Genomic DNA, 25,779 nt, shown 5'->3' on the forward strand with positions numbered 1-25,779 from the left:
AAGGGCGCATTCAGACTAGCGTAAGCGAAGAAACGCTTGCGATAGCACAACGTTTTGTGCTTTGAAGGTTGTGCTTTCGCGTGCCCATCAGCGCTTTTTACTGTACTTTCTGTGCTGACGGGGACCATTTAAAACATCAGCGTGGGCACACCCGTGCCGTGATTTAAGAGGCTGTGCAACGGTGACAGCAGCGCTTGTGCAGTTGTCCAAAAGACTGTTGGCCCGTGTAAAAGGGCCTTAAAATAACGGCATGCAATGGAAGAGACATTTTAATGTAGATTTTACTGCTATAACTGATGGAAATCACTATAACTAAACTGCAGGTTTACTGTAAAGAGTGAAGTTGGCACAAACAACTTTATAGTTATGTTCATTCAGAAGCTCCATTGTTATGAAGTATTCTCCCTGCAAAACACAAGAGAAGACAAAATGAGCTAAAATAACAGTGCTGTTCCGTTGTGCTGCGATTAAACTTGTGGATGGATGTAAAGCTATGAGCTCTAACACTTATATCCCCAGCCTGGATCTCAGGGGACTTTTAAAATAATTAATTATGATATTCAGTTCAGCTGAATTTACACATTCCTGCTTTTATCCAGTTTTTGGACGGTCTTTGATGCAGTTTTTTAAGGAATGGTAAAACCTGAAATACAGTGCTTCTCCAAAAGTAAGACCTACCTCTATAATAAGTACTACCCTGATTTTCAGGGGTGATGGCTAATTGAAATATAAGCCCTATCTCGAAAATAAGTCCTAGCTACAATGCGTGAAAAAAAAAAGCAACACTTACCTAGTAGGCACCGTCTGGGTCCCTCCCTCCCGCTGCTGTCCGCAGTTCCGGGCAGGCTTGCTTGTAGTTCTCAGCACCAGCAGAACATCGCCTGCTGGTGACGGGGTTTGTAAACCACACCTCCATCAATCGATTGTTCTGATTGGCTGAGCTGCGGTGCTTGAAAACCAATAAGAGCCAGCGCTCAATGAACCAATCACAGCCATTCAATAAATGGCTGTGATTGGTTAAACGAGCACCACAGTGATTGGCTGAGTCATGGTGCTCGAGAATATTGGGGCTCTTTGGGACTTCACTTTTATCCATGGGAATTCCCTGAACAATAGTCCTACACGGATACCCAGGTCTCAGTAGTAATCCTGATCTTAGGATACTACTGACAGGGTTCCTGAATATTACCGTTTCCCCTGAGCAATAATCTCATAGTCAGACATACACCCGCTGGGACCAGTAATTTAACCCATTATCCATACAGCATCTAATGGTCACACGTTTGGCCTTATCAATTTATTGAATTACAAACCTGAAGTTTTGCTTCACAATGAATTAGCAGAATATTATTCTCCAGGACAGACTTTGCACCTATGGGCATCCACCCATAGTAAATACTCAACACATTCGCCACAATCTCCTGCATGCATTGTTATCTACAAGTCAATAAATCCTGCAGGATCATTGGTGATTGCTACGCCTTAACTCAGGCTTTAAATTACCGGTTTGTTCTGTCTTTATCCTTTCTTTTTTTGCTTTGGGTTATACAACACTCTATACCTGGTCACCCTCCTGAAGATCCGCTAAATCAACGGTGAAACGCGTCGGGTTAATAACCTCTCAGTGTGTTTATCGTAAATTATTTGAGCCACCGTATTAAACCTAGACCCTGCGTCTACTTATACTTTAGGGAAAGACACCACCTTTACGGGTCTAGGTATGAGTTGGTAACTGCCTAGTGTGTTTCGCTCAAATTGTGGGATCCACCGTATAAAATCTAGACCATGCGTCTACCTACTATTTAGGGTAAGACACTATCTCTACGGGTCTAGACATTACAGGAATCGGTACCTACTGGAAGTCAGACGGGGCTAAAAGGACTCGTTTTCTATCAAAACACATGTTAGGTGCACTGCTCAGACACAATTTTCTGCTTCTGTGTCTGGCAAATATGAGAGTTGTCCCCTTCTCTGTTCCCTGAGCTTATATTCACTCCCTTCCAGCACTCCTAGGATTAATAGCATCTGGTCTCTTGTTCAGCTGATGCTCCTTTTCTAATCACCGTCCTATATAGCTGCTGTGGGCCTTTCAGACCTTGCTGCAGTGTTGTTGAGAGTTTGTTCCCTTCATTTCATGTCCAGCCGCTGCTTTGGCAGTTACTTTGCTACCTTGCATTCTGCTTGTGTTCTGTGTTCTTCGTTCATGTAGTCTGTGGTCTGTTATTCCCGTTGTCCACTTCTCTGTTTATCCTTGTCAGCTCATTCCTTCTTTGTTTCTGTACTCCCCATTGTTGTTCTATCTTTGTCCTATAGGTGTTCTGGCCTGCCAAGTTAAGTCAGCTCCTAGAGGAAGACCGTGGGGTCATCCTTAGGGCTCCCACACACTTGCGATTGCGTTTTTTTGTTAACGCGATTGTCAATGGGACTTTCTATTGTAAAAATGCAACGCACGCAACTGCGTTTTTGGTGCATTACGTTTTTAACATTAGAAAGTCCTATTGACAATCGCGTTAACAAAAAACGGAATCGCAAGTGTGTGGGAGCCCTTATCGGGACAAGTGCTCTGCTTATAGGCAGGGGTTTCCCTCTCCTGGTTATCAGTTCAGGGCAAGATACGTTCCCTAGTTTTCATCCGTATACCGGGCTGTTCATCTGGTATCTTACCTCCCATGCTGGGATTGGATGTCAACCATGCTGGATTGGATCTTCACCTACCTAGTAGGTTGACACAGTGGTCTCACATCCACAGTCCTTACAACATGACACCAAATCCCGCTAAGGGAGCCACTAAAGTGCACTCAACTTACTGGTCCTCTAGTCATTGACTTTATGTGTTTATGTCTGAGTGTGTATTAAGTTTGTCATTGTCTACTGCCCCTTTGATTCACCCCCCCCCCCCGGTCTACCCCAATTAAGGTTGCCTTCTAGGGTCCATCTTGTGCACATATGTGTGTGCTTTTAATTGAATCTAATAAAGCAGCAATTTTAGTAATAGTCTACTTTGTGAAAACCTTTTCTGAGTTTCTTAGACTATATGTGAAGCTTTGGATTCCAATGCATTCATTCACATGGGTGATTTTTGAGCGCGTGAAAAAAAAATCGCAGTGTCAAAATTTCCAATCGCCGACAATTTTCGATTACCGATTTTTCACGCTGCGCCAAAAGATAGGTCTTCACCTATCTTTTGATGAAATTTGCTGGAGGTTCCCATAGACTTCTATGGGAGATGAAAAAAAAGGGAGGGGGAGTGAGTTTACCTGCGTCTGGCACTCGGAAAAGAAGACAGCTGGCTCTATTTAAGCATTAGAAGTCATTACAAGGATTTCTGCCGACTGATAGAATTGGGCTTAGTTTAGTGTAGATATTGTTTTTAATACATAGAACTAAAAAAAACTGTATGCAATATGCTTCCTAGCTCCCTCTAGTGGTTGTTTCAGACTACCAGAATGTTATTTACATAGTGGATTTGTTTATCTGTGAACTAATGGAGTTCCAACACCTTAAAATGTATATTAAGAAATGAATGAATATAAAATATTGGCCCTAAAAGCATTTGGGGTCTGTTTTACTTTAACCAGTAATCATTTTAATTTAATCATTGCATACATAACGGAAGAAAAAACTTACTTTGGGTAGAGATGGGAGTCCAAATTTTACAGGATGATTATACAATACAAATTCTAGAAGGAAGGTTAAGAGATAATTCAGCTAATGTATGCAGCTCATTTATGCCAATTAATCATCATTAAGCAAACATCATGAAGCATTAGAATTCTTTTCACTAGACCCTAAGAAGCAGAGCAATGTAATCTCATGCATTAACTGTTCAAACGTTTTAGTATGTAGGATTATTTTTCGCTAATGATGAAGAATATTTTATTGTTCAGAATTTGGGTTATTTAGTAGGAAAATGGGCAATTAATGTAGCTGCACTTTCTGTTTTCAATTTGAAATAAAATGCCCACCACAAGAAAACCCAAATGTCAAATTTCTCTGTAACGTAGGATAACGCAGGATATGGCTTCAAGGGCTCTTTCACACAAGGGTCCTATACGTGCCCGAATTCAGCGCATAAAAAAGGTGGCTAACTGCGCTTAAAAATGCGTGAATGGATGATTTTTATGCGCACAAGTCCCAAGCTTAATTAGCACCAAAATCACCCATTCACAGCTCTACTGTTCGGGAGTTTGGGGATGAGAGAGCAAGTGAAAGAGAGATCGCGGCAGCAGCCCCAAAGTCCTGAACAGAAAGCTTTAAATATTCTGCTGTTAGCTCCTGTTAGTACCCGGGCTAGAGGGGACTCCCAGAGGGAATCCCCCATAGCAGAGAGAGAGAGGGCGGGGGTAGAGGCTTATCCTGTCCTCTTTTTTTAATCCTTGCTATTGGGAAACCCTCGGAGAACCACCTCTATTCCTGCCCCCTCTCTCCTCCGCTATAGGAGATTCCCTTAGGGAGTCCCCTCTAGCCCCTCTCTCTCTCTCTCTCGTCACCCTGTGCGGAATTTCCTGTAGTGAGGAGAGAAGGGTTTCCCGGCAGAAGGAAATTACACTGACTGTCATTATGCCTTTTAGCCCACAAACTACCCATTAATGTCTGTGCCGCTAAAGGCATAGTGACAGTCAGTGTAATTACCTCCCGTAGGGTAACCCTTCTCTCCCTACTACAGTTAATCCCTCGTTCTTCCTTTGCCAACCGTCTTGAATAGTTCCCCATAGGAGTCTAAGGAGACTCCTGCACCCAGCACACCAAAGATAGGTCAGGTCTTTTCTTTTCACGCAGCAGGGATTTGGAGCTGCTGAATTTCAGCCACAGAGGTCCTTTTTTTTAAGCGGAGTGCTTTTTGGATGCAGCTAAATTTTCTCCATCTACATGTTTCCATAGGAAACCATTGGTTCTAATAGGCGTTATTTTTTTAGCGCACCTACATCACATCAAAAGAATGCTCATGTGAAAGAACCCTAAGAGCTCCTTCACATGGGCATATATGTGCATGCAGAATTTGTCTGCATAGAGAATAGGACCCTTTTTTTGCATGCGTCCCACCTCCTCTCTCTACCCGCTATGGGGATTCCCTTGTTTTCCCCTGCAGGGGAATTACTTCTCTCCGCATTGCTGGGGAGATGAAAATGGGGTTCCCTGGGGACTCCCTTCATCTCGCTCTCCATCTCCCCGCTACAGGAGTAATCCTCCAGCTCAGCTGCTAGGGAAACCCTCCATCCACGCGAGTCCCCAGCAATGAAGGAAAGACCCGTGGGGCTTTCCTTCATCTCTCTCTCCCTTTCAGCGACACACAGCTCCCAATCGTGTGAATGGGCAATTTCACCGCTAATTAAGCTCGGGACTTGATATCGGGAAATCGTCCGTTCATGCTATTTTTTGCGCAGTTAGTTGCGAGTGTTTTGCATGGCTAACTTTTGCGCGATTTCCACTCTCATGTGAATGAGTCCTGAGGTTCTTTTTTGCGCAAAATACCAGCATAAATACGGTCGTGTGCATAATCCCTCAGAATAGATTCGCATGGGCATATGAGTATTTGCACACACCTGAGCGCTGCGTATTTGTAGAATGAACGATGCTTTTTTGTGCACGCATCTGCATATTTTACTGTACTTTTTGTGCCCTCAAGGTATATTCATTTGTGTGCGGTAAACAATACCGCACTGATGGAAATAGCTAATTAGTCTTAATGATTTTTAGATATGTTCTTTTTCCTGCACAATTATGCAATGTTTTGCGCATATCCCGGCGTATTGCGTGGGCATTTGTGTAGACCACAATCGACTTCTATGGAGACCTGTGGGGCACAAATATGTAGAAGAATGTTTTTTTTGTTTTTTTTTGCGCGACCGAAATGTGTACGTAAAATATGGAAATGTAAACAAACCCAATGAAATCAATGGGTTTTATTCTCTGCTTATTGTGTGCGCAAATACACCCATGTGAAGCCGGCCTAAATGTCATGAACGCCATTTACATCCATTAATCGTGATACCGATAAGTATTTTTTAGTTTTACTGTTGACCCTCACCTTTAATACCATCGACCAATTATCAATATGATTGCTCATAAACAAGGGAATGGTGATGATAAATGGCAAGTGTAAATGGACCTTTCATGGAGGCGCACTCCGGCTCAGCGCCTAGGGCGGCACGAGCTGTACAGGCGGCCCTGTAATATTATATACATTACCTCCTTTTTTCTTTCCACAGAAGGAATACCGTGGGACTGTCTTCTCACATAAAAGTTTCTCCTGATGGAACAAGTAGGCTCCATTGTAAAATACCTTGGAACTCATGTAGAGTACGTTGATATCTTGTCCTAAAATGGAAAAAAAATACATTTGTTTAAATTTTGTTTCCCTTAAACCTTATTAAAGCCACATACTATGCTCTAACATTACATGGCTGTCCCATACAGGGCCCGGAGCTATGGGCTCATTTTATACAGAGAAACAAGGTAGTTAGGCCAGATTCACACGGACATATGCGCGCAATATGCAGATAATAGAACCCATGGGTTTCAATGGGGTCTTTCGCATGCGCGTATTTTTCCCGTGCATTTCAGTCACACAGAAAAACCCAGTATTCTCTATTTTTCTGTACCAAAAGTCCCCATAGAAGTCAATGGCAGGTGCCCAAATGCGCACGCAATACACCAAGAGATGCGTGATACACTGCATGATTCTGCTGGAAGAAAACGTGAAACTCCTTAGACTAATGAGCCATTTCTATTGCTCGGTCTTTGTTTGCTGCACGCAAATGAACATGCCTTGCGGATGCAAAAAGTACAGTAAAATACAACCGATGTGTGCGCAAAAATGCATCGGTCATTCTGCAAAAACGCTATGGTCATTCGTGCACAAATACGCATATGCTCATGTAGCACAGGCCTAAGGGTGGCTTCAGAGGGGCGTGTACTTTGTGTGTGCATACGCACGCACAAAAACACACGTCTATTAGCCCCAATGTATTCACTGTGGTGTGTGCACATGTCCGTGCTTTACAGGCGTGTGCCTGCAAAGATAGGACATGCGTGCACCATAGTGAATGCATGTATTGTTTTTTAATGGAGCCGCAGCTGCTGCAGGCGGCTCCATTGAAAACAATGGTCTGCTGGCTCCCTGCATTGTTTTTCAGGGAAGAGCTTTACATATAAGCCCTTCCTTGAAAAACAAAAATTTTAGTGTAAAAAAATAAATAAATAAACGTACCTGTCCGCTGCTGTGTCCCCTGCGAGGATGAAGAACACATCTGCCGCATGCGGCAGATGTTTCCTTCATCCCCGCTAGTAAAAAGAATTCCCTGCTGCTACATCTGCCACATCTGTGACAGATGCAGCAGGGGAATTCTTCAATTCTTAAAATATAAGCCCTTCCCTGAAAATCCAGTAAGGCCTTAGTCAGACGGGCGTTTTTAGCCGCAATTTGCACATGCGCATGCGTCCGGTGATTTTATAAAACCATTGCTTTGCAATGGTATCGGACACATGAGCGCTTTTTATGCGCTCGTCCGATAAATTATAGAACAGAAATCGCAGATCGCACCTATCTGCGATCTGCGATTCCTGTTCTCTTCTCTATATGCGCTCAATGGGGCCGGCGGCAGCAGCGCCGACCCCATTGAGAACATATAGAAGACAAATCATTCTTCTCTGCCACAGCTGTACCAGCTGTGACAGAGAAGAACGATGTTTGCCCATTGAATTCAATGGAGCCGGCAATACAGCCGCTCCATTGAAAGCAATGGGCTGCCGGTGTGCGCGGGGTGAATTGTCGGGAAGGGCTTAAATATATAAGCCCTTAAATATATAAGCCCTTCCCTGCAATTCATGCTAAAATGTGTTAAAATAAAAAAAAATTGTATACTCACCTTTCCGCTGCAGCCGGAGTCCAGCCGCGGCCGCTGTCAGTTCTCCTGAACTGCTTCTCGGCAATATTCAGCCGGCGGGGCTTTAAAATCCCCGCCTGCTGAATGATCTGCCTCTGATTGGTCACAGCCCTGACCAATCAGAGGCAGGTTTCACTCACACACCCATTCATGAATTCATGAATGGGTGAGTGACTGCTGCCTCTCAGCGCTGAGCCAATCAGGGGCAGGTCTGACTCACATCCATTCATGAATTCATGAATGGGTGTGAGTGAGACATGCTTCTGATTGGCTCAGCGCTGAGCCAATCAGGGGGCAGGTCTGACTCACACCCCCTTCACACCCACTGCAGGACGGCCGCGCGGAGCTCCGGCTGCCGGGAGAAGGTGAGTATATATATATTTTTTATTTTTACACATTTTAGGATGAATTGCAGGGAAGGGCTTATATATTTAAGCCCTTCCTGACAATTCATCCCGGGCTCTATTGCCGTCTCCATTGAATGCAATGCGCTGGACAGCTCCGGCCCGTTTCTAATGAAACGCGGCTAGGAGCAGATTTTCGGGCGATTTGCGGGCGACTTGCGCGCACCGGTCACGCGATTTGCGGATGCGCATCCGTCATGCGATCCGCAAATCGCGTGAAAAAACGTCCGTGTGACTAAGGCCTAAAAGTGCTGTACAAAACCCAAAAAAATATTACTCACCTTTCTTCAGCTGCCGGGGGCACAGCTGTGTCTTCTCCTGCTGTCCCTTGCACTGTGGTGCTGATCTATCAGCAGGCGAGGAATTAAAATCCCCGCCTGCTGAAAGAGCCGAATGTGATTGGCTGAGGTGCTCAGCCAATCACAGGCAGGTCTCGCCCGTCATTCATTCGGCAAGAGCTGCCTGTGATTGACTGAGCACCTCAGCCAATCACATTCAGCTCTTTCAGATACATTGTTGACTCGTTCAAATAAGAAATCGTTCAGAATCGTACAGTCCCTATGTAAGCAAATGAGCGCTGCTTAAACCAAACTATAAGCGAACAAGCCAACAATGATTTTTATGCCTGCATGAAATGAACTATGAGCGAAAAGTGAACGATTATCATTTGTTGTTCAGCGGTTGGCACATATTTAGACCGAATGCTTTAATTCAATTTTGATCGTTTGAACAATTTTTTGAACAATAATCATTCCGTATAAAAGCAACTTAATACATTTAGCTGTTCTCGCAAAATCAGGGCCCTACCGGCTCCACTGAAAAAGTCATTCTCATCATGAAGTGCATCGGTTGCCCTTTGCTTTGCCCGTTTCTCTTCCTACGCTGGCGCTATTTTTGAAAGACTCAGGCTTCTGTTACTGAGCCCTCTCAGGTGTCTCATAATTTGCCCTAATTAGGGTGCACCAAAACAGAGAAAACCCTTTTTCTGCCACACAGACTACCTGACAAATGTATAATTAGTCCCCTAGTGAGCACTTCATTAGTTGCACTGCTACAATATAGTTAGACAGTATAGATCATATAAATCAACATAATGTCAATATTTCTAAAGAGGCTATTTTCGCACCATATACGCTCATGTAGCTCGATTAACAATGCACCATACAGTAACTGTGACATAGGTTTAAAGGGGTTTTCCAGGGAAATGCTATTGATGACCTATCCTCAGGATGGGGTTTGCAGCCAATCAGCTGATTGGGTTCCTGCTGTCATCACTGCAATACACAGGGGTATGGGTTGGAAGCTGCTGCTCCAACCACTGTGTAGTGGTCGGCGCTTGATTCCGCAGACACGGCTCCCGTTGATTTTAATGAGTCCCCAGGATGCAGTTCCAAATGCCGGCCACTACACAGGGATCGGAGCAATAGCTTCCACTCCATACCCCTGTGTATTATGGCACTGACAATGGGCACCTGATCAGCTGATTGGCAGGAATCCCAAGCGATGGACCCCAGCCAATTAACTATTGATGACCTATCCTGAGGATAAGTCATTAATAGTATTTCCTTGTAAAACTCCTTTATGCTCAAGACCATGCCATGTACATGGTTCTGTCTGCATAACTTTGAATAAAACTTTTGCAGTAACTATGGAAGAAATATACTATATGTACTTACTTAAAATCATTCCAATTTTAGCTACCATAGTTTCTCTTAGATGTCTTGTACAAGGATTAAAGCTGACGCCCCCATCTTGCAAAGGATCTATAATTAGAGAAGTGTAATAGTTGGATTAAAAAAAAGTCCAATGATTTCCAAAAGTTTTGAGACTGACACAAATTTTGGTTTTCACAAAATTTGCTGCTTCAGTGTTTTTAGATCTTTTAGTCAGATGTTTCTGTGGCATACTGAAGTATAATTAGAAGCTTTTCCTACGTTTTTAAAGCCCCCTTCAGACTGTTTGGGACATCTGGAAGAATGATTGTCTGGAGATTATAAGTGAGCACTACCATGAGTCCTGTGTCATGCCAACAGCATCCAGAGACCTTTCATGTGTGGGGTTGGTTTTCATCTAAGGGAGTGGGCTCACTCATAACCGAAGACCACCACCATGGGTAAAGAATGGGGTCTATATATCCTCCAAGAACAACGTCTCCCAATCATCTCGGAGCAATTTGGGGATGAACAATGCTTTTCCAACATGTCACAAGGCAAAAGTGATAGCTGAGTGGCTTGGTGAACAAAACACTGAAATTTTGGGTCTACGGCCAAGAAATCGCTCAAATCTCAATCCCATTGAGAAGCTTTGGTCAATCCTCAAAAAGTGGGTGGATAATCAAAAATTCTGTGATGAACTCCAAGCACTGATTGGGAAGAATGGGTTGTCATCAGTCAGGATTTGGCTCAGAAGCTGATATCCAGAATGCCAGGATGAACTGCAGAAGGCTTGGGAAAAAAAAGGTCAACACTTAGTCCTTGCCTAAACTTGATATATTTGTCAATAAAAGTGTAAAAACTTGTGAAATGCTTATAGCTGTATTTCAGTAGCCATAGAAACATCTGGATAAGGGCTCTTTCCCACGAGTGTGTATCGGCCGCCGTTTTCATGGCCGGCCGATATACACTACGATCTGGTGCATTGGATTCCAATGCATCAGATCACATGTCCATATTCCTGCTGCGTAAAAGGGCCAGGCACTTTCACGCCGGGCCGAAAAGATAGTCCTCGAACTATTTTTTCATCCGGAATACGTCGGCCACAGCACGGGCTCTTATGAGAGCCAATGACAGCGTCCGTAGAAGAGAGGTGGGAGGGAGTTTAGCAGTGTGACTCTACTCCCCTCTAGCTGCTTGCAGTGGGAGGAGGCAGGGACAGAGGCATAGCTAAGTTCCGCCTTGCTGTGCCCCCTCCCTTTGCTGGCTGCTGACAAGGGGCAGGGGCGGGTTCCGCCCCCATTCTGGCCACTCCCATTGCAAACAGCCAGAGGTAAGTAGAGACCAGGTGAGCCATTTATGGGGAGGGTAGGGTAAGCAGCGACATTGCGGCCTCGGCATATATGCACTGCGGCCTGTGCCGTCTGAACAGGCGCATAAATGTTAGATTTGTGCGCCGTTGACGCATTTTTATGCTGCCGGTGGCCACACGTAAGAATGCCTATGGCCATGTGGAAGAGCCCTAAAAGAGCTGAAACACTGAAGCAACAAGCTTTGTGAAAACCAAAATTTGCATCAGTTTCAAAACGTTAGGCCATGACTATACAGTATATGGGAACAAAAGCGAATATAGATACAATGTAGTCTCTCTTTTATACAGTTTATTGGAAGTATAGTTCTCCTACTGTGTTTGTATGTAGGGTTAAGAGCAGGATATACAATGGTGGCAGCAAAGGCATACAGTACATGCAGTACCACAGGGGTAGGCCATACAGTTGCTTCAAGACCTGTGGAGAACAAAGAAAGAACTCAGATTGGTTTAATTTCCTTTTCTAATAAGTGGTGTCAACCTGCTCAGAGTCCTCCAAGGTGCTGTAACATTACCAGAAAGGAAAGAGGAAGTTTACCCATGGGTAACACAGCCACCAAACCAAGATATGCCTTTGTGGGGGATGTCGAAAAACTGGACCTTCTGCAAAAAGGCCAAATGTTATTCATTCTTCTATGGGGATCTATCTCTCCATAATGATCACCCTAAAATAGATATTTACGACACAATCAAATCAGAAAAATTAGGGAATTTACATACTTGTACACTAGTTGTATCCTTCAGCAAGAGGCAGATACCTGCCACACTTCGTGTGATTAGAAGGCCACTATATTAACAAGTGAAGCTGGTTCGTCTGAGAGGTGCACAATATTTTAAATAGGGAGAAATTTAGGATTTCAATATGACATCAATTTGATGCCTGTTATCTAGAGATGAGCGAGCATACTCGCTAAGGGCAATTACTCGATCGAGCATTGTCCTTAGCGAGTATCTCCCCGCTCGGAAGAAAAGGTCTGGCTGCCGGTGCGGGTGACAGGTGGCAGGGGGGAACGGGGGGGGGGGGGGGAGGGAAGAGAGAGATCTCCCCTCCGTTCCTCCCCGCTCTCCCCCGCAGCTCCCCACCCACCGCCGGCAGCCGAATCTTTTCTCCCGAGCGGGCAGGTACTCGCTAAGTGTAATGCTCGATGGAGTAATTGCCCTTAGCGAGTATGCTTGCTCATCTCTACTGTTATCACAACTCTTTTAGGTTTCAATTAAAGTGGTATTTCCATCTTAAACATACCTGATGAGTGCAGGTGCCATATGCGTAAGTCAATAGAGGTGACTGCACTCGCACATTACCTTCTGCTCTGAGGCCTATGGAAAGAACTGAGCTGCAGCAGCTAACTCTCCATTGACCTCTATATTGAAAGTGGCTGGTGTGAATTGGCAAACAGGGACCATGAGATGCCCAATCTCTTCAGAGGTAAGTTGTGCCCTTGTAGCATTTAGACTTCTATGGCATATCCTGTGATGTTATGTAATACATGCTGAAGGTAGGGATACTCCTTTAAGTATCCTTGGCGCCTTAATGGCTCATAATATCTTTCTTCTCCATGTGAGGAGGCCAGTATTAGAAATGTAGTCTTGTGTGGCACAGAGGGTTAAGGTAGCAGAATGCAATCCTAAGCTCTTGCTCACGACCTGAAGGTTGTGAGTTCAATCCTTGCATGGTTCAGGTAGCCAGCTGAAGGTTGACTTAGCCTTCCAAGGTTGGTAAAATGTTTTTGATTTTGATAAATTACCTTAAAGCGCTGCGGAATAACTTGGTGCTATACAAATAATTCCTTTCCCTGAAGCATTATAGTTGTGAGACCTGTTACAGATTTTGCATTGGGACACAGAATCACCTCTGATTGAGATGTAAATTAGATGAACTTTTAAAAAAGCTAAATGTAAAGGCCCATTTAGACATAACCATTATCGCTTAAAATTCACTCAAAAGCAAGCTAGAAATCACTGATGACTCTTATCAGCGCCGCATGCAGATTTTCTTAGCGGGTGGCATTGATAGTATTCTTTCAGCTGGTATCCCGCTTGACAGTTCTCAGCAGGACACCAGCTGAAAGCTCAGAGAACAATGCACCTATTTGCATATACAAAACAGCTGCTTTGTTCTCTGAGCTATTGCGGCGGTATCCCGCTCTACCTGCATTAAAGGCACATTTAGACACGATTATCGCTCAACATTTGCTCAAAAGCCGTCTTTTGAGCGATAATTGTTGCATCTAAACGAGCGGCCATCGTTCACTGTTTGTGCACTATTCGTTCATCGCTCCTTTCTAGCCAGCTAGAAATCAACAATGAGCCTTATCAGCATCGCACGCTGATATCTCAGTGGGCAGTGCTGATAGCATTCTTTCAGCTGCTATGCCACTGGCAGTTCTCCAGCTGAAAGAGCAGAGAACAAAGCAGCTGTTTGCATATACAATCAGCTGCATTGTTCTCAGAGCTATTGCGGCAGTATCCCACTCCGCCTGCAGTGACAGTCCTCTGCATCCAGCTGTATCCTGCTTGGAGTGCCTGGCTGTTATAAAGCCGAGTACTCCAAGCGGAGGATGCAGAAGACAAGCGGGGTTTCCCTGCTCGGAGCGCCTGGCTGCTATACAGCCGAGCGCTCCGAGTGGGGTATGGAGAACAGAGCTGGACCACTCTGTTCTTCATACCCAGCCTGTGATCAGGGAGCAGGATACAGCTGAAACAATAGTATCAGCTGTATCACGCTGTGAATCCCTAATAAGGCTCATCGTTGGCCTTCAGCAAATGTAAGTGCAGTTACTCACAACGATTATCGCTCAAAAGATGGCTTTTGAGCAAATTTTGAGCAATAATCGTTGTGTCTAAATGGGCCTTTAGCAAGTCAGAGGGTAGGGAATCGGCCCAAGGTTCATCGATGACCCTTGGACCAATTCCCCACCCTCAGACATGCTAACAATGTAGCACATGGTAACTTAATAAACTTCAAGCCATTCTGTTGTGGGGGAAAAACAGTCACGGTGATTTTGATTGTTACTATGGCACCTCATTCTTTTATATGCACACCGCTGGACACAGTAGTAGGAGTTTACACTGGTATCTTCACCTATTGAATCCCATTTTGCCACTGATACAAACTGTTTAGATTATTTCCTATTGCATTGGGTTAACTCGCAGTAACTTCCCCATTTCTATACAACTGAATAAATACAGAGGTCACAGTCAGAACTGCATCACGTACCAGTAGAGCTTCACCCTGAAATGTCATTGCAACTAAACTTTTAAGCTTTCAATTACATTAAACTTCGACTCATGAAATGCTCCCCTGGGAGAAGAATGAAGGTCTTTAAACATTCTTATTTATATCTCTTGTCACCTTTGATATTGAAGTCCTGCTAAGTATGGAATGTGTCCAAAGAATAGACTTTTGTCATTCTTTTACAAAAAAAAAGAGAAACTTAAGACGGCAAATAGCAATAATGTAGAATATAAAAACCTCTTATTACTTTACAGATATTTCCTCTGTTCCTTATATAACACCAACCTATTCTACAATTCATTTGATCACAGATTGCTCTAAATGTTGAAATTATTCTACAGGCCCATGGGGACAGAAAGCTTCTTGCAGTTGCCTCCGATTAGATGGAGGTGCTGACATGTTCATCGAATCATAAAAGGGTAGAGTTGGAAGGGACCTCCAGGGTCATCGGGTCCGTGATCACATGGGTGATTTTTGGGTCCGTGAAAAAATCACATAATTAAAAAGACTAACTAACAACCATTTCCATTTTTACACTGGAAAAACACTGGATGTTCCCATAGACTCCTATGGGAGCTGAAAGAAAAGGAGGGAGTTTACCTGCGTCTGGCGCTTGGAATAGAGGACAGCTGCCGCTAGTTAAGCATTAGAGATGAGCGAGCATGCTCGTCCAAGCTTGATGCTCGATTGAGCATTAGCATACTCGAAAGCATAGGCGTAGCGTCAGGGGGTGCTGGGGTCGCCATGGCGAACCGGCCCCTGCACTCAGGGGGCCCCGAGGCCGCCCTCCGCAATACCAACATGCACATTTAGTGCATTAATGGCTGGCCGTTCTGACTGCAGCAAAATTCTCATCATGTGGCAGCCGAAACGGCCAGCGTGAGAGGAAGGCTCAGCAGAGCAGGGAGGAGGAGGGAGGAACTCACATGGGCCGGCAGGGGAGGAGAAGGGAAATCACATGGGATGGCAGGGGAGGAGGGAAGAAGTCACATGGGGCGGCAGGGGAGGAGGGAAGAAGTCACATGGGGCGGCAGGGCACAGTGATCATGTGCTGCCCCCTGCTTCCTGCTGAATGGGAAGCTTCTGAGTTTGCCTCTCCTGCTACTGTCACATGGAGGAGAAGTGGACGGGGCCCTGGGGTAAGTGTATATATGTGTGTGTCTGTCTCCCTCCTTTATCTATCTATCTATCTATCTATCTATCTGTCTGTCTATACATATATATATATATATACACTATCTATCTATCTGCTAGCTATATACTATCTATCTACTATCTATCTATATACTATCTATCTGCTATCTATCTACTATCTATCTATATACCATCTATCTGCTATCTATATACTATCTATCCCATATCTATATACTATCTATCTATCTGCTATCTATCTACTATCTATCTATCCCATATCTATATACTATCTATCTGCTATCTATCTACTATCTATCTATCCCATATCTATATACTATCTATCTATCTGCTATCTATCTACTATCTATCTATCCCATATCTATATACTATCTATCTGCTATCTATCTACTATCTATCCATCCCATATCTATATACTATCTATCTATATACTATCTATCTGCTATCTGTATACTATCTGTCTATATCTGTCCCATATCTATCTATATACTATCTATCTATATACTATCTATCTATCCCATATCTATCTATATACTATCTATCTATCTATCCGATATCTATCTATATGCTATCTATCTATCCCATATATATCTATATACTATCTATCTCATATGAGATAGATAGTATATAGATAGATTAATAGATAGTAGATAGATAGCATATAGATAGATGGATGAATAGATAGATGGTAGATAGATAGCAGATAGATAGATAGTATATAGATAGATATGGGATAGATAGATAGTGTATAGATAGTAGATAGATAGTGTATAGATAGTAGATAGATAGTGTATAGATAGTAGATAGATAGATAGTGTATAGATAGATAGATAGTATATAGATAGCAGATAGATAGTATATAGATAGATATGGGATACATAGATAGTATATAGATAGATAGATATGAGATAGATAGATAGTATATAGATAGATATGGAATAGATAGATAGTATATAGATAGATATGGGATAGATAGATAGTATATAGATAGATATTAGATAGAGTGTATAGATAGATAGTAGATAGATAGATATGAGATAGATAGTGTATAGATAGATAGAGAGATATAGATAGATAGTGTATAGATAGATATGAGATAGATAGTGTATAGATAGATAGATAGTACATAGATAGATGGACGAATAGATAGATAGTATATAGATAGATATGGTATAGATAGATAGATAGTATATAGATAGATATGGGATAGATAGATAGTATATAGATAGATATGGGATAGATAGATAGTATATAGATAGATATGGGATAGATAGATAGTATATAGATAGATATGAGATTGAGAGATAGTATTTAGATAGCAGATAGATAGTATATAGATAGATATGGGATAGATAGATAGTATATAGATAGACACGTGTTTAGAAAACGCAGCTTGAAATCGTGGCATTTTTACCAGAATTTCGAGCAGCGTTTTCGAACACAGGTTACAGCGTGTGACAGCACCTTTTAATGCACCCCATCATTGTGATAGGTGATGAGATGTGTTAAAAACCACGACAACGCAAAAATAGAACAAGCAGCTCTCGAAAATCACAGCGATAGGGATACCGCGTTCCAGCACAGATTTAGGTAAGCTCATTAAAATCTCTGGGAGTGTTGTACCGCGGTTAGTACGGTGCTCGGGACACCAAGCTAATAGCGGCAAAAAGCGATGTGTGTGAGTAGCCTGTGGGGCTACAAACAAATTTTCATGTAGTGCAGGAAATGCGTCATGTTTGGAAAGATTACGCCAAGGGGCAGATCATGTATGCAGCACAATCTAGGTATAGGTATGGGGGAGTGGAGGGTGGAGGCCCAAGGGGGGGCCCCGAGCTGAACTTTTGCACCCGGGCCCCTGAGCCCTTAGGTACGCCCCTGCTCAAAAGTACTCATCACTCGAGCGAGCACCACGACGTGCTAGGGTAAATTTCAGGTGAGAGAGAGAGAGAGCGCCATCCCCTATGGGGCACCTTGAAAGATGCTCGAGTCTTCCATTGACTTCAATGGGGTTCGTTACTTGAAACGAGCTCTCGAGCATTACAAAAAGCTTGGCTTGAATAACGAGCACCCGAGCATTTTGGTGCTCGCTCATCTCTATTAAGCATTAGATGTTAGTACGAGGATTTCTGCTGACCGACGGAATTCTGCACTGCAGCATTTAAGCCCCGCGATACACCCACGTGAATGGATGAGAAAGCGTTAATTAATCTTGGGACTCGACCGTGGCTACTGTTCACAGATGCGATTTTTGACCATGAAGCGGCCGGTGGAAAAATGCATCGCCTGTGTGAATGAGACCTTAGACAGTAATGACACTCAAACTGATGATCTGATTTTATAGCCCATACGTGCTAAGGAACAATGAGTTGTGTATTCGGACACATTAATTTGAGCATCAGCATTGTATTTGTCTGTAGTTTGTTTAACTATTTGTTATAATGATTCTTGACATTTTCACTGGTGGCAGTGTAATTTTTAATTGTGGGGTACTCTATACCATAGCACAATATTAGTAATAACTAGTGCCTAGTCAATGATGTACTGCCAATGGCGACAGACCGTGGCTACTATGGGATCCATAAGGCAGGGGGACATGATGCCGCATGGCCCTAACTTCTCCCCTATGGCTCACTAGGCCTTCTTATCCCATAGTACTACTGGACTATGTGCAGTTTTGTGCAGTACGTAGCTCTACTCCTCCCTCGTCTCCTGCTCTAAACACAGTAAAATGCTGGAGATTAATGAAGAGTCAGGCTATGTACTGCAAGAAGCCATGCACTGTCTGGCTGCACTGTGAATTAGAGAGACACAGGAACAATGAGGGGCACTATAACTTTGAGGGTCAAATAGGGGGGCACTAACTTTGAGAGCAAAAAGGGGGAACACTATAAGTTTGAGGGGCACAGAGGGGGAACACTATAACTTTGAAGGATGCAGAGGAGGCAATATAACTTTAAGGGGAACAGAAGGAGGACAATTAATTTTTGGGGCATAGAGGGGACTAGTATTATAGGGGTACTGAGAGGCTATTGTTTTGTAGAAGGGGTGCTGCATGTAGCATTTGGGTAGCAACAGGAGCAGAATAGTGTGCAAAGATGAGTTGTGTCTTGAAGAAATCTTCATGGTGGTCTGAGCCCAGATAGAGAAGAAAAATGAAAATGGATGACTCCAATCACAAGAGACACCCCCTGTAGTCACTGAAAGTAACTGCACTGTAATCACTATCACTGTGTAGAATTTGTATCTGACTACATTATTTACTTAGAGCTGTACTAGAGTTGAGCCGCTGTATCTGATACATTTTTCTCTGGTGGCGAGGAGGTATGTCTGCTTCGTGCGTGCAATAACTGCAAACCAAAATATAAACTCTCTGGCAATGTTCACACGACACGACCAGGAACCCCCTGCAGTAGGATGAAAAATTAAACTGAGAAAAAAACTCTCCCTAAGGGGAACTAGAGGGTGACAACCCCTGCCTACTCATGGATGGCCTGCCCTGATAAGGACGCATCCACCCTCATGCCTGTGCCACTCACTAACCCTGATAAATGACAAAGGAAAAAACACCATAAGAGTAAACCAAAACCTCAAAAAATAGATCTCAGTGATAAATCTCGGAATTTACCTGAACAATCGCTGAAAGAACCACGGAAACCAGATCAGAGATTCCCCACTCCACAGCAGAAGGAGACTGCACTGAAATTGACCAGCATAGAACCCAAACCAGGAGGGAATTAGAAACTCTCCCTAATTGCCCACAAGTGTACACCAACAGCAGACACACCCATCACAAAGGCCAAATGTACAGTCAAGCTCAAACTGACCCAACAAGGTAATTCTGAGTTTTTTTTATAAGGCCTTGGAACGTTTATGTCCGCCTCTGTTTCTAATGTTGATTGCTGCTATGCTGGCACTAATGAGTGATTGCACACTGTATCTTCATTTATTATGTGATTATAAAGACATAAGAGGACAAATCACCTACTATTTAGAAAGCTTGATATAGGGTCTCTGGATTTTTAATTCACTTGCATGTACAAAGGTAGCAGAGATTAACTTGACTTTTAATGCATTATGATAACTTTCTGTGCCACAGTTCGTTTACCCTTGCAATCGCTATACAATGGCTTTTGCTATGTTAAGATAAGAGAACAATAGCTTTTGAATGGCTTAAAAGAGTTGAAAGGATTGTCCGAAATAATTTTTTTCTTAAAAACATGTTCCCCATACCATAAAATAATAAAGTCAAATACTCACCTTTCCTGACTCCCCTCATTTCCCATGACGCAGTTCTGTCCTCAGCACCTAGTCTGTGCTAACAGACTGCAGTTTGCCTGTGTACGGGACGTCACAGGTTGTTGCAGCCAATCACAGACTTCAGTGCATAAGGGCTGAGGTCTCTGATTGGCTGCAGCAGCTTGTCATGTCCCATACATAGGCTGCTGCAGCCTGTACACATGACATCACTGCAGAGACTGGAGCTGCCAGCATGGGAGATGTGGGGAGCCAGGAGAAGTGAGTATATGACATCATTATTTGATGGCACGGGGAACATGTTTTTACGTCTGGCCCAAAGGATACTCCTGGAACTATCTTTTGGGCCGGAATACGTCTGCCGGTGCATGGGCTCCTATGGGAGCCCATAGCAGCGGCCGTAGATGAGAGGGAGTTTAGCAGCGTAGCTGCTAAACTCCCTCCCTCTGCTCCCCCCGCCCCATACAGGCTCACCTCTCTTTTCCTCCCCGCTCATTCTGTACAATGGAAGGGGGCGAAATGGGGGTGGAGCTAAGGTACCCCCCTCTCCCCGTCCCTTGTGCATAGTCATCAATGGGGGGAGGCGGGGTGGGCTGGAGCTTAGCTCCGCCCCTGCCCTGCCCCCTCCAATTGCAAAGAATAAGCTGGGAGGAGACGAGAGGTGAGCTTGCGATGGGGAGGGAGGGGAAATGGGCGACGGCATAGTGAGCTTGGTGCATATCCATCGGGCCCCATGCCATGTGAACGGGCGCACAAACGTTAGATTTGTGCTCCCTTTCACAAGCTTCTACGCCGCAGATGGAAGCGTATATTGTCTGGCCGTGAAAACGCAGGCCAATATGCGCTCGTGTGAAAGAAGCCCATATGGATAATTTGTGCCAGATAGGTACCTTATGGTAAATTATAGTAATTCAATCCTAGTAAGTAGAATAATTTTTATTTTGGTGTCTGGTATTGCAGCTCAGTCAAATTAAAGGGGTTGTCCCGCGGCAGCAAGTGGGGGTATACACTTCTGTATGGCCATAATAATGCACTTTGTAATGTACATTGTGCATTAATTATGAGCCATACAGAAGTTATAAAAAGTTTTATACTTACCTGCTCCGTTGCTGGCGTCCTCGTTCCCATGGAGCCGACTAATTTTCGCCCTCCGATGGCCAAATTACCCGCGCTTGCGCAGTCCGGGTCTTCTGCAGTCTTCTATGGGGCCGCTCGTGTAGAATGCCGGCTCCATGTAGCTCCGCCCCGTCACGTGCCGATTCCAGCCAATCAGGAGGTTGGAATCGGCAATGGACCGCACAGAAGCCCTGCGGTCCACGGAGACAGAGGATCCCGGCGGCCATCTTCAGCAGGTAAGTATGAAGACGCCGGACCGCCGGGATTCAGGTAAGCGCTGTGCGGGTTGTTTTTTTAACCCCTGCATCGGGGTTGTCTCGCGCCGAACGGGGGGGGTTAAAAAAAAAAAAACCCGTTTCGGCGCGGGACAACCCCTTTAACTACAGTGCAATGTATATATTACTCGTGATCAGTGGGGGTCCCAGTGATCGGACTCAATTAATCATTTATTCATAGCACATAATGGGCTATATTAAATAATAATTATGACATCAGTGTTAAAAGGGGTGCACTTAGGGTCCTTCTAATCAGTTTATGAGAAACCGAGTTAAGTGATACAATTCTTTCTGCATCCACTTGGGTGCTCACTGCATATGGATTTAATATTGAGCTCAGTTGGAGTTATATTAATCCCTATACAGTTGGCTCTCCCGAGTGGTGGCTTCAGGCAATATTTTATTACAGAAATAGTACAGGGTTATCACAAATGATCCTCCCGATGGGAAACACTCATAACTCACGTTTAATGACACTCGGATACATCAATTTGATATCAACGAAGCAGAAACTCAAATAGTTTTGTTGCGCAACATTAAAAGTCTTTTCCACGTCAGGGGTGATCAATGTGGCCCCCTTTGTCACCCAACATACATCGAGCCTGTTCCTGCCATACACATTGTAGAGTATCACCATTGAATGATGCAATGGCTTCTGTGTTGTGTACTCTCAGATCATAGTGGGTGGTAATGGGGGGTATGCAGACTATATCTCGAACACTCCCCAAGAGGAAAAAAATCAGAAGGTGTAATGGCCGGGGAACAAGGAAGATGTTCACTATTGTCACCACAATCACCTCTCACTTTATTTGAAAAATAGGGGGTCGGTGGAGGGCAGTGAAAGCTTGGATGTCCTGTTCCAGGTGCGGCAGAATCCATATCGGCAGGATGTCCAGGCACGAACACCTTGTGGTTGTTTCCCATGGAAAAAGAAGGTAAACTTTCCTGCAGGTTACAGCTCAAAACGCATTCACCTTGAGGAGGTTGCACATACGCTCCATGTAGACAGGTGGGCTTTCTTTCTCCCAGATTCTGACACTTTGTCATCCAGTTTCGGGGTCTGTAATAATTGTGATCAGTAGGGATAATATCACAAATGTTTGCGCAGAATCTCCCATACATTCGGTGGCGGGACGTCCAATTCTCTGCTTGCTCTGACGGTGGATTTCTGAGGACTTCATATAAAAACTTGCACAGACGCGCTCCGCTGTTTCTACGCTTAGAGGTGGACGGCCAGATGATTTTCGCTTACATATGCAACCTTTTACTTTAAAATTGGAGGACCACTTATGAATTATGTGCCCGCTGGGCGAATCTGCAGCAAAGGTTTTTAGAAAAAGACATTGCTCACTAGTAGACTGGTAGATGTGAAAATCAAGGACACAAAACGCTCTCCTGTCTTCGTTGGCAATCATTCAGTCTCATATCCCCCTTGCGATGACTTCGGCAGAATACAACTTTTTTAGCCTTATTTAGCAAAACTGTCTAACAGTAAGACCATCCTTGTTGCCCATAACAGCCAATTACTGTGCAGCATTCATGTTACCTCAGCAGCTTGAGAAATGAACGCCGTGCTGTGGGTGGCTGCTATGGGCAAGAAGGACCTTCTTACTGTTAGACTGTTTCGCTGAGTTAAAATTCTTGAGTTTCTGTTTCCATTGATATCTAATTTCTGTATCTTAGTGCAGCGTCCCGGGAGCGGGCCTTCACCTAGGAGACAGCGGGGACGACTGGAAGGCCTTGTCACGGTGGCGCTACTGTCTCCCACCCGGAGGTTAGTTATGGACACGTCCAACAGGGCCACGGGCAGGCTATTAAAGTAGTGAATAACCGTGAACTAAGTTACCTTAGTTCTTCCTTTGGATTGTCACGGGTGACGCCACTGTTCCTTTCTCTGCGGTGAAGCTGAATAATGAAATGATAGTATACACACACAGAGTAAAATTGAAAACAAATCCGTGAACGTTTGGCAATGTTGTTTTACTGGGAAAGCCAACACTAGATGGTTCAACAGGACATAAGCCAAAGCACAGCACAGGTTTAGGCAGAATTGGTGGTGAGACAGGGAGGCAGAACACAGGATGAATATTGGGCCCACAGTCCTAGTTATCTGTGCAGCTCTGCTCCTGAAAAACAACACACTTCTTTCCTCTCCGGACTCTCAACCTGTCAACACTCACTCTTTCAGACGCCTTTCAGTGCTGCATGGCGATCTCCTCTTTCTCACAGCGGCTTGTAGTTATTCTGAGGTCTCCTGAGATCAAACATCTCCAAGGGAGACGGGTGATACCTTTCGGCTTTTTCCATTCTCACTTCCACAATGCTTCAAAGACACATCAACAGATATTCCAAGTGTCTTGGCTCTCTGCAGACTGCCTGACAGATGGGACTAAACTCACTAGACTCCAGACTTAGACTGCACACTCTGGCTTAGACTCACATTCTGTAAACATTAATATAAAGTATGGTCAGGTGACCACAAACTCACAACTATCAAAACCATACATTTCCAGACATCTCACATACCAGACAGTTAACACCTTCAGCGCTGCAGAGGTGCACCACGTACACTTCATGCATACAGAAATTGCTGACAATACAAATGCACATGACAAACATGAAAGACATTCTGAAGTGGCCTGTAGCTCTGGGCCACTACATGAGTGCCATTAAACGGGAGTTATGAGGCGTTCACATCGGGAAGATCATTTGTAATAACTCGGTATAATAGTGTTAGATTGCAAGTGCATTTGCTACCTAGACCACCTCCATTCACCTCTGTACCATCCCACACCAGCAAGTGTCATAGGTATTAACCAGGGTTACTAATTCTCTGCAAATTCTTGAACAGTAAGTTAAATGGGTGGTGGAATATTTTGCAGTTTCAACTGTGGGCACCAATGCACTTGGAGACCCCCTTAAACAATGTTCCATGACATACAGTTACATCATGTATAGAGATGAGCAAGCATACTCGGTTCGGGTGTTTTTGCACTCGAGCACCACTTTTTCCAAGTAACTGACTACTCGGAAGACAAGATTCGGGGGGCGGCGTGGTGGAGCGGGGGGTAGCAGTGGGGAACAGGGGGGAGCTCTCTCTCGCCCCCTCACTCCCCTTTGCAACCCCCACTCACCCCCGGGGCCCCCCGAATCTTTACGTCCGAGTAGTCAGTTACTCGGAAAAAGCTGTGATTGAGTGCAAAAACACCTGAACCGAGTATGCTCGCTCATCTCTAATCATGTAGGTTCAAGGTTTGTATGAAGGGGGATCAGGGGAGTCCTACTCATACAATGCGGGTGCCGGCTGTTTCTTACAGCTGACATCTGCCTGCAAAGCTACGATCAGCACTCACGCTGATCACAGCCGTTAACCATTAAAAGGCTGCTGTCAATTCCCAAACAGCTCTTCGTGATGAGATCACAGGGAGATATTCGGTTGCCATGGCAGCCGGGGACCTTCTGAAAGCCATGCCTGTGGTGTGGCTTCATAGATTGGTGTATAATGTAATACTATGGTATTACATTATTCTGCAGGAATGATCAAACCATCGCACATTCTTGTTCCCTAGGGGGACTAAAAAAAAATGTAAAAATATCAGTTTAAAAAAGTTTTATTAATTATTAAAAATAATAAAAGGCAATACAATTTGATTAAAAAAAAAAACTTTTGCCATTTTACCCCACTTAAAATTCTTTAAAACCTTTTCAGTACATTAAGTTGTACCATTGAAAAATACAACTCGTCCTGCAAAAAACAAGCCCTCATACAGCGACGTTGATGCATAAATAAGAGTTAGGATTTTTTTAAAGTGGAGAGCAAAAACCAAAAAGGAAAAAAAAAAGGGGCCGCGTCCTTAAGGGGTTAAAAATGCTGTAAAGTATGTCCTATTCAATATACAGTTGCATTAATAAAACCTATGCAGAAGCCATGTTTTAACAGGACTTTGATATTGTTACGTATTTTGCTGCCTATAGAATGTAGAAGAGAGGCTTGTGTCACATTGAATTACACGGCTCTGCGCTGCGACGGCTTCACCTCCTATACAGGTTGTAGTTCTAATGAAAAATATCTAGTTCCTGCTGAGCTGGCAGGCAGCGCTCCGTCATTGTATGCCCTTGGTAAAAGCAGGTACTGCTTGTGTTATACGTTATCCTCAGCATGACATGGAAGTTATTAAAGCAGTCAGGACGAGGCAGTGATCTTTAGCAAACAAGGAATAGGTTTTCAGTGAACTCACCACAACTTTTATAATAGGCTTCAAAGTCCTTTGTCTTGCAGATGGTGTGTGTGGGCCACTCTTTCATTTCTCCTGGCCACAGCAGCCATGAAATAGTGAGAAAGATGGCAGGATTCTTCATTCTGCAAGTATCTTGTCTTTCTTCTAAGCAGCGAGTCAATCTTAGCCTGCACTTAGAATCTGACTCATTTCTACATA

General features: G+C 44.0%; 1 protein-coding gene across 2 annotated transcripts; it reads right to left on the reverse strand.

The window, feature by feature from the left end:
* Nucleotides 1-25,779, reverse strand: LY86 (lymphocyte antigen 86). Of its 2 annotated transcripts, XM_066578935.1 has the most exons (5): nucleotides 25,582-25,779; nucleotides 9,967-10,053; nucleotides 6,190-6,318; nucleotides 3,628-3,680; nucleotides 1-405 (listed from the first exon to the last, which is right to left on the reverse strand). In XM_066578935.1, exons 1-5 carry the CDS (start codon nucleotides 25,700-25,702, stop codon nucleotides 313-315), a joined length of 483 nt encoding a protein of 160 aa, XP_066435032.1. In that variant the 5' UTR covers nucleotides 25,703-25,779; the 3' UTR covers nucleotides 1-312. The 2 variants fall into 2 exon arrangements, with proteins under 2 accessions (XP_066435032.1, XP_066435033.1); XM_066578936.1 differs by lacking the exon at nucleotides 9,967-10,053.

This window comes from Eleutherodactylus coqui, chromosome 9 (genome assembly GCF_035609145.1).
Source record: "Eleutherodactylus coqui strain aEleCoq1 chromosome 9, aEleCoq1.hap1, whole genome shotgun sequence".
Lineage (NCBI taxonomy): Eukaryota > Metazoa > Chordata > Amphibia > Anura > Eleutherodactylidae > Eleutherodactylus > Eleutherodactylus coqui.